Genomic DNA, 10,267 nt, shown 5'->3' on the forward strand with positions numbered 1-10,267 from the left:
ATCCACATCGAACAAAGGGAAGTTGGAAGGCGGGACGCCTTTCTCAACAAACCCTAGACCAAGCAGGAAGCCGGCCTTTTCCCCATCCTCATGAGAAGCGTTGAGGGCTGCGGTCATAGCATCATCGTAAGAGGTCTCTGAAAAGACCCGACGCACAACCTACAAAGAAAAAATACAAGTATTAAAACCTTTTCTTACAAAAGAAAAGCGAGAAAATAAAGTTAAACATACCTGAGGCAACGCTTCTCGAAGAAGCCATTGGAGGGCAGCTTGAGCTTCGTTATGGGCGCGTTCGGCTTCGCTCTTGTTAAGGTTGGCAAGTAAAACTTCCTTTGCGGCAGCCTCTTCGACGCCCTTAAGCTTCCGCTCGGTGTGGTCAAGCACCCCTCTTTGGTCCAAGATTTGCTGGAGTTTCTTGGCATCTTCCATTGCCAAGGCATCATGAGCGCGTTGGAGAGCCTCTAATTTGGCCTTGAGCTCCTCATTCTCCACACGCAAAGGCTCAGCAATGGCTTCAGCCTTGGCAGCTCTCTCGGTTGCGTTTCGCGCAGTCTCCCTGGCCAGCCGAAGCTGTTCATTCACAGCTTGGGCAGCCTTGGAGCGGGCCTCGAGTCGCGCCTGAACTTCAACCTCGAGGGCCTTGAAGGCCTTCTCCTTGTCGGCGGCAGCTGCCGCCAGCTGTTGGTTCTCCTCCCGGAGAGCACGCGCCTCAGATACGTCCTTGGCGCGAGCTGCTTTCAACTTGTCGTTTTCACGACAAAGCAGCTCGACGCGCGGCTGCATCCGGGCTTGGAGAACCCGAAGCTCATTGGTTAGCCTACCCTCCTGGTAGCTAGCCATGGCTTCCCCCAACGCACCATGAGGAGCAGCGTGGCGAGCCCAGTCCACGCACTCCACAGGGGTACGAAGGGTTGTTCCTCGGCGTATGTTCCATCGCGGAACATACACTTCATTGGAATCCGACACTGCAAAAGAAACAAAGGCAGTAAGGAAAAGATAAAAAACATAAGGGAAAAAGAAAGGAACCCTACGCACCTGTAGGGTCAATGACAGGCCGATAGCCGCCAAACCCATCACCTGAACCTAAAGGAAATCCATCCAACAGGTCAGGCAGACGGGAAGGGGGCAAAGATCGGCGGGAAGCCCTGCGCGTACCTGATGGTCCGGCCGTAGGTGCCGGTGGCGCGGGCATGGTGGCAGCCGCCGTGGTCGCCGTTGTGGTCGCCGCCGCGGTCGCCGCCCCCTCAGCAGCAGCAGTAACCGCCGGCTCCGTGAAGGATGCTGTAAAAATCGCACTCACGGCCGGCGGTGACGTCATCTCGGCCGGAACAGTTGGCTCAAAGGAACGAGCAACTGGACCAGCGGATGCAGGCGCAGGCGCCTGGGTCGACACCTCAGGAAGGCTGACCGAGCCTACCGTCATTGGCGGGGAGGTACTCCCCTGCGCTTCACCCCGGAATGCGTCAACATCCACGCCTGCACAAAGAAGAAAGTGTTAGATAAATTTAAGAAGTAATAAATCTGCAAAGACATTATGATTGTACTTACGGGTTTTCTTGACCCTGAACGTACGGACGGGCGGGGAGGAACCCGATGGAGCCGGCCTCTTGGTACCGGTCACCGTCGTCTTCGTTGGTTCTCCGGAGGTAACGGTCGTAGCCTCCGGAACAGTGGTCTTCTCACCACCGGGCTTCCCCGCCACCTCTTCACTATCTGACTCCGAGTCAGATAGAACCACCGGACCAGCCGTGGAGGCCTTCTCCTTCCCTTTCCCGCCGGCAGCAGCTTTCTTCTTCCGCACCAATGGAGGAGCATCTGAGGATTCCTCAGAAGAAGACAGGTCAAGAATTCCAACAGCGGGTACAGCATTAAGGGGTTGAGGAAAGAATATCGCCTTACCTGGCCGCCGGTGGCTCAGGATCTCGTGGCCCAGCGGATAGACCTCCACAAACCGATCTGCTGTTTGCTCCAGGATGGGCAACTCGCCCTCGTCCAAAGCACGAGTACCCATCCGCGCGGGACCGTCGGCTTCCCGCGGAAACAGAAGCGACTCCAAATCATTTCCCTCTGAAAGAAAAGAAACAGTTAGAAGACAAACTTGTATCAAAAAAGAAAAACAAGACATACCATAGGGAATAGAGTTCAAACCGTATTCGAGGAGGATGGGAACCAGAGATGCATCTTTCCACACCCGGCTCATCCCTAACATGACCATCCCGGACTCCGCAAACCGGTAAACCGGAGATTGGATCCGGGATATCTTCGAAAACCATTCCGCCTCCTGGTAGTTGGGGGCGTGAAGGCTCGGTATCGCTTGGCCATTTTTAAACTTCATGGCAAGGGGGATGGCGCGGGCAGAAATGTAGAAGAATTCCTGCTTCCACGCGCGAAGACTGCGCTCGGTGTCGCAAATCTTCAAACCCTTAATACGGGTCGTCAGGGTGTACCACCCTTGGATGCACCTCCAGGTATAGAAGGTCATCAGGCGGTCCACATGGGGCTCGATGCCCAAAATCCGGCACACCCACTCAAAATGGCGAATCTTGGCGATCGCCATGGAGTGCAGCTCGGTCAAATGGACACCGTGCCTCTCAAGGACACGGTAAACAAATTTTGTCAATGGGAATCTAAGATTCCCATAGACAAAAAATGCAGCATAAACCCCGATCTTGCCACTGGGGGCATCGTACACGGTCTGGTGGGATTCAGGAAACTCAGGCTCGAGATGATCGAGCATGAACTTCCTGACAACATACCGGTACTGATCGCCGGGCAGAGCACACTGGCACTCACCAGCAGTACCCCTGTCGTCAGCTATAGCTTCAGCATCACGAGAGGACATTTTTGCAGAAAGAAGAGTGATTTCGGGAAAATGCTTGCCTGAAAAAGGGGAGTATTTGCCGGAAATCACTAAGAAGAAGAAGAGTGAAAAGTGTGAATTGCAAATAACCCTCTCCCCCTTTATATAGTAATCGCAATTAATGCGGTGAATTTAATGCGGAGGAGAGAGAAATCAAAGGTGCAATGAAACTATGACACGTGGCAAAAAGCAAGCTGGCAACAGCTGTTGAAAGGACGTGTGCCAGTAATTTCGCGGCCACGCGCCCGAAAAATCATGCCCACGCGCCTGAAAAAGCGACTGGAATGACCATGTTCTGTCACGTCACCATAACTTCCTGCACGTCCTGACACAGTCAGAAGAAACCGTCACACGACGTTTCAGATGTTTGGACTGTTCTTATCCTCACCAACCTTTCGAATTTCAAAATTCAAAATTCAAAAAGATTCAAAGGTAAGCGGGAAAATACCCCTTACCTTGGCAACCAAGTAACCATAAGACGGATGCGGGTACAGTGTTAAGGCAAAACCTTCCACATACCTAGCACCCGCAGAGAATTGAAGCCAAGAATACCCCGGCAACAAAGTAACTATAAGACGGGTGCGGATACAGTGTTAAGGCAAAACCCTTCACGTACCTAGCACCCGCAGGGAATTGACGCCAGGAGTACCTTGAAAGTAAAGTAACCGTAAGACGAGCGCGGGTACAGTGTTAAGGCAAAACCCTTCACATACCTAGCGCCCGGCAGGGAATTGAAACCAGGAAGGATCTTCTGGGCAATGCTTGTGGAAACGGAAATAACATCCCCGCATAGCGGGAACGTCGAGAAATACATTGTTTGAGGCTCCAGGATGGAATTGGTGGTTTAAACATAATTGATCACTATGTTCAAAACCACTAAAACCTCAAGGAGAATCCACACAAGTGAGACTCAACGCTCCTGACTTGCGAGAAGGTTACATACCTACCCGCATCATACCCAAAGATCAAGCAAAAAAATCGGGAATTTTTGCAAGTGACATTAGGAAACCCGCGGGAAGAATCCCCACGGAGAACCTTAAAACTAGAAACCCTTTTCAAAACCCCTTGCTTAAAGTCCAAAAGTTCACCTCACTTTATTAAACATTCAGGAGAAGAACATTGGACTGGGGGGACTTGAAGAGGTAGATCCCAGCAGAGACCAGTTGGTCCCGCAAGACTCACCTTGAACAGGGACGTCTGCGCAAAGGCCATCTGCTCCCGCAGGACCCACCATGCTCATAGGATCTTACGCGCAGTACACAAGCTGAACACGCAGGGAAAGCCTCCCAATGGTGAAGTACCCCGCCTGTTCCCGCAGTTGCGGATACAAGCCATCAGGGAAGGCTACCCGCAGACAGCAGGGCTACACGCACAAGACACTAGCTACTTCAGTAGTCACATGAAGGAATGAGCAAGGCGGGAACAATCCCGCCTAAATGAGCCAGTCTGATTCTGAAAGATCTTTTGTACCATACCTACCAAGGTATGGATAGGACAGACGATCTGACCAGAACAGCCCATGAGCCAATCACAGGGTGACAGCTCATCGACAACAGGGCGAGGAGGAGCACCCTCTAGTACTGTTTGTCACTATTAGCCGCTGCCTACTCACCAACCCTTACTGAGGAGCATGCGCGGCCTACAGTTGGTGGAATAGTGTTACTGTTGGCCGTAACCTATTCACCAACCAGCATGGCCTGCGTACAATCCACAGTAAGTGGGACGTGCATAATCTACAGTTGGTGGAATAGTGCAGCCGACTTTGTTACTGTTGGCCGTAACCTACCCACCAACCAGTATGGCCTGTGCATAGTCCACTGTTGGTTGAACAGGAATACTATTCAGCCGGCTGTACCTTCTTGGAAACCTACCTTCGGCTATAAATACTCCAATATCTTGGAATGGTAAGATCATCTGCTATCCAGTTATCTAGCAATCTCTTAATATACACTTATATTCAGAGCAACCTAGTCTGATTCTCACGCCGGAGGGTGGTCACAAGGAGGAACTCCCCCCTTCTCAGTGACGAGCTTACGGTGTTTGTTTTGCAGGTCTCCTGAAGAACAGCCTTCTCAGCTAGACCTCATCCGTGGGAAACATTACTTAACCCCCAGATTATCTATAATCTGTACCGGGTCACTTAGTGTTTCTTCAAAACCTAATTTTATAGTTTTATTGAAAAGAAAAATAGTACATACAAAAAAACAAGAGAGAATTTATGGTAGATATAGATAGATATGATACATGGGGTGGGTCACATGGCAAAAGGAAAATCCAATAGATCATTTATCATATGTTTGGTGTTGTTTCAACATCTAATGAAATGAAATTATATAATATATGCTGCTGCTTGTTATGAGTGGCCTTCCACACGTGCACTTGGCTTTTTAGACGTCTCCAATTTCAAACGCTAACTAAAGTTATGTGGGTGACAGTGGATCTGATTTACTTAGGAACCAAACCAAAACAAACAATTTCATACTGTGTCAAATCACTCACTGGATAAGCATAAATAAATACTTAATTTTATAACCACACCTATACAAATTGTTCCAAACACGAGTAGCTAAACAAGAAACCTCAAAACAAGTAGAATCGATACTGCTATTTAAAAGTAACTTTATTTGATTTCAAAAGGGTAACATGGATTAATTTAGAATTTTTAACTTTTACAAATACTAACCCTACCATTTTGCATTGATTTGCTATTGACACAATATAAGAAGAGTACCACCAAAGTATCATTTTCATGGATGTGTAATGTATATAGAAAAAAAAATTTTAGCCATTTAATACTTGGCCCATTGTCACATGTATGTTTGCTTGTGTATATGTAAATAAATGTTACACTACCAATAGTCGTGTATTGCCTTTCACTCGCGTAGCATCATGGACCGTCTTATCATGATTCCTCAATAAAAGAACATGTATCATGAAACACTAAGTCATGTATATACCACTATGAATCAGATACACTAAAATGCAAGTGTATGACCCGTTATTGTGATTTCTCAAAGTTTTTGAAGTTACACGAGTGGAAATGTATAAGCGACAAGCCGGCAAATATACCATCATTTACGGGCATAAAGTGTGATACATGAACAAAGTACATATGAAATAATCACTCACGTATTTCATGACTTTATACATGGTTTTTCTTGAATATTATAATATATCTAGTATATAATATTACAATTACTTTCGATAATTATAAAAGTAAAACAGACTAGTAACGGATTCACATGGAACTATGGAAGGGTGGAAGAGCCCAATGCAAGCCCAACCCTAAATGCTTTATTTTAGGTAGCCCACATGTTGAATGTGTCACACAACTACAAGTCTACAAGTAACAACAGTAATTGCATATTTCAGGTGTTTTTTTGTTTAGTTGTACGAATTCTTTCGAGGGATCTTTCATGAATAATCTTCTTAAATCATTTACCTATTTCAGTACGCTAATTATAAGGCATGGAAACAATCTTGAAAAAGAAGTTGTTAGATGAAATGCGTGCAACGAACTGAAGTCGAATAAAATTTTATTTATGAAAAAAAAAGCAAAAGATTAGAATGAATATTTAAACAAATCATCAAAACCCAAAAGTTAGTACAAAAAGAAAAAAAAAAAAATTTTATGTTTTCAGTCAAAAATGAGTAAAATATAAATTTTATAAATTATTATTAAAAAATATATTGAGATAGTTAAATATGAAATATTCATTTTATAAAATCGTCCATGGTGTTTGATTATAATAACCACTTTCATTTAAATAGGTAAAAAGACAAAAATACCTCTAACTTTACACTAAAAAATTAATGGTGTTAGTTAAAACCTAATTATTATTGCACCCAAATAGTTTTTTTACACATAATTCAAGTATTCTACTATAAATGGTCCGTCAATTTTCTAAATGATCAAAATTAAAAATGGAATTTCCATCAGTTTTCTAAATGATGAAAACTAAAAATGGAAGTTTTGGAATGTTACATTCGCACAATTAACATTGCACATTCATTGCACAATTTGTTTAATTAATTTGGCATACTTTTTAATTCAGTTAATCGAGTTGTAAAATTAAATTTTCAATTGGTCAACTCAAATCAATCTTTGTATCTATTTCAATTGATCACTTTATGATTTCCGTTGAGATTGATCGAACACAACTGATTTCGCATGCTATGTTAAATCATGGCTAAATAATTCTCATACAAAATCAGTAAATCACAATATGTATTTGAATTGATCGAGCTTTTGATCGACAATTTGATAAATGCATTTTTATCAAGCGAGGCTTTTAGTCCTTAAATTTGTAAGCTTTGCATTGCATTTATTTTTTTTAATTGATCCAAGCCCTAGATTAATAATTTGATCAAACAAGTGAACCTTATCCTAGTCGGACTGATATTCTCCAACCTTCACTTAATTTCTAAACATTTATAAAAAACTATTTTAAAAACTAGTAATCACTATGAGACAACACGTGTATACTTAACGAAGTAGCCTAGGCCATAAGTTTGAATTCGAATTTTGAAAAAACAAGACTTGACGTTGAAGTTAAACCATTGCGTATAGTGAATATGTCGGATAACATTCGAATTAATCAAATACAATATTGAACACAGTTTCTCAATCCAAATATACATGTATCTATCCACACCATCTCTATACATCCCACCGACCGTAGTACCCCGTGCATCACTGCTTGTACTCTCAAAACCATATTCACAACATCCATCAAATTCTTCATCTTCCCAATTTACCCTTCCACTGCCACTCACACTTTCTTCCACGTCACCGGAATCGGAATCAGAATCGGAATATTCCGTCATCGTCACGTGCCTCACCGTCTCCCAACCTTCTGTTTCCCAATTTACCCTCGAGCCTGAAGCTAATTTACCAATCCTCTGTTTCGCATTGGATATGTTCATGTGGAATTCAAGACTGTCAACCGTTGATTCATTTGAACTATTTGAATCCGGCCAATCAAACACGCATCTTGGCGATAATTTACATTTGTTGGTTGTGATCAACGGTGATGATGGTAAGGAACACGGTAACAGAAACGGGTGTTGTAGCAGCTGATCACAGCTCCACCTCTCACTCGGATTTCGCTTCAAACACTTTTCTATAAAATCACGTAAATCATCGGGTACCCGAGATGGAATCTCGGGTACCTCATCCGAGTACCCGATTTGCCGAATCGTGTCGGCTCCCCTGTCTTCCCACGCGGGCTTCCCGGTGAGGATTTCGATCACCGTACATCCCAACGACCATACATCGGACTCTGGTCCGATATACTTGCCCCGGATGACCTCTGGTGCCATCCAGAGGGGCGTCCCGCGAGCTTTTTCAACTAATGGGACACCCAGTTCAATAGCCGACCCAAAATCGGCTAGCTTCGCTGTATCGGGAGAGTTCCCGATCAGCACATTCGCGCCCTTAACATCGCAATGAACGATGTTAAGGGCGTGAATGTAGCTTAACGCAGTGGTGATGCAGCGCGTGTATGTTCTGATATTCGCTGCATCAGCACCGTGTTTTGCCACGTCAGCGAGAGTGCCACCTGGCATGTACTCCATGTGTAAGTTTCGGTACACTGATGATGACTCGACAGTCACATCGTCTCCGAGATATGAAACGATGTACGGGGACGACAACGATATCAATATCCGGATTTCGTTCTCCAGACACCGGAGAACGAACTCGTTGGAGTTTTGTTCGACGGATTTGACTGCGAAGATAAATCCGTCGACCTCGGATCGGTCAATAGCGAGATTGACCAATCCAAATGAGCCTTTTCCGATGCAATTCCTGCGAACCCAGTTGGGTTTATGACCACAGTGACCGAATGTTATCATATTTTTTTTGGTTGATTAATTGGGTTGAGGGTGGGGTGGGTATATATATATAGAAGTGGAAGGTGAATTGATGACGTAGCGGCAATGGTGGAATTATCCTAATTTTAATTAATTTGGTACAGGTGGAAGATACCGGTGGAGGTTACTTGGCAAAGTTGGGTTCTAGCTTTCAAATTCAAGATTTGATGTACAAGCAAAACCATGAGAACCGCTTCTTCTTTTTATAATTTAGCCGTTTCTTTCTAACTTTCCACTTTAGTCAATTTCTTTTAATTGTCAACGAATATTTCAAATGATTTACCGGTTAAATTTATCATTTCGAAATATACTCGTCTTTTAATTTGGGGAAAACCAACACATAAGGCCAACGCCAGTGAATATTTAATTGAAGGTACGACAGTGCAGTGAAATGAACTCGTTCAGTTCAAGAATCCAACAAGTTAATGTCACATACTCATCTGGTCTCTCATAATCATCTGGTGTCACTGAAACTTAATGATAGAGGTAAGAATCGGACATGAGACAAACATCGATTGACTAAGATGATTTATATGTTACTCTTTCTATAAACTACTTTTTTATTATGGTTAGAAAATTTATGATCAATTTTAGCTTATACCGGACAAATGTTTCTCAAAAGTTCGGATAGAAAACCAGTAAAACCAATGTTTAAACACACATCATAAAAAAAAGATCATGATTTAAAATAGGTACATGTAAAATTAGCTATAACCAAAAAATATATATTGTAAAATGAGAGTTTATAGGAAGAAACTCGTATATGTAGTTAATTGAAAACAAAAAATTTTCGTTGAATTTTATGTTTTAAAGTTTATTTTCTTGAAAGTTCTAGTACTTCAAATTCTAGATGCTTGCGTCAAAAATACTCTTTTATCAGTTCAAGATTTTGATAGTTTGATAAGCTTTTGCCTAAAATAAATAAGCTTTTAGAACGTGTCAAAGTATATTAATAAACTAAAAGGTTAGCAATTTACTATAAGTAGGGGTGTTCAGGAAAACCGAAATCCGATCCGAAATCTAAACTGAAATCAAAACCCGATTAATCCGATTCGGTCAGATTCGGATATGGATTTAAAAAATATTTCGGATAGTTCGGATTATTCGGATACCCGAATAATCCGAATAAATAACATTTGTTTTTATTAATTTTTTATAGCCCAGCTCAAAGCCCATTAAAATTTACAATACCCTTAGTCCTGACTTCTAAAAAATTGAGTATTGACCTAAATCAATTAAGTTATTTTACAGCCGCTATACTTTCAAAAATGACCTAAATCAATCAATTATTTTACATTCCGTCAACCGCCGTAGCTCCGGCCTCCGTCAACCACCGCAGCTCTGTCAATAGCCACTAAAAATTAGCCCCCCACAGCCGTAGCTCCGTCAACCGCCATCAGCCATTCGCCATCTGCCACCCGCCATCCATCGTAGAGGTAATTACACAAGATATTTCAGACTGATTATTTGTAGCAGTGTTAATAGAGCTTCTAGCCCTTTGATGATGGTGAAGATGTTTACTGATCTTGTAGC

At 43.2% G+C, this 10,267-nt stretch overlaps 1 protein-coding gene across 1 annotated transcript; it reads right to left on the reverse strand.

The window, feature by feature from the left end:
• Positions 1-7,324: 7,324 nt before the first annotated feature.
• LOC143556019 (mitogen-activated protein kinase kinase kinase 18-like) lies at positions 7,325-9,041 on the reverse strand. Its single transcript, XM_077045458.1, has one exon. The coding sequence runs from the start codon at positions 8,714-8,716 to the stop codon at positions 7,325-7,327; it is 1,392 nt and encodes a 463-aa protein (XP_076901573.1). The 5' UTR covers positions 8,717-9,041.
• Between the last annotated feature and the right edge of the window lie 1,226 nt (positions 9,042-10,267).

This window comes from Bidens hawaiensis, unplaced genomic scaffold (assembly GCF_021521415.1).
Source record: "Bidens hawaiensis isolate Kalapana, Puna unplaced genomic scaffold, B.hawaiensis_p1.1 tig00001032_1, whole genome shotgun sequence".
NCBI lineage: Eukaryota > Viridiplantae > Streptophyta > Magnoliopsida > Asterales > Asteraceae > Bidens > Bidens hawaiensis.

Coding starts and splice junctions, on each gene's coding strand:
- LOC143556019 (XM_077045458.1), bottom strand. CDS start 8,716: ATGATAACATTCGGTCACTGTGGTCATAAACCCAACTGGGTTCGCAGG.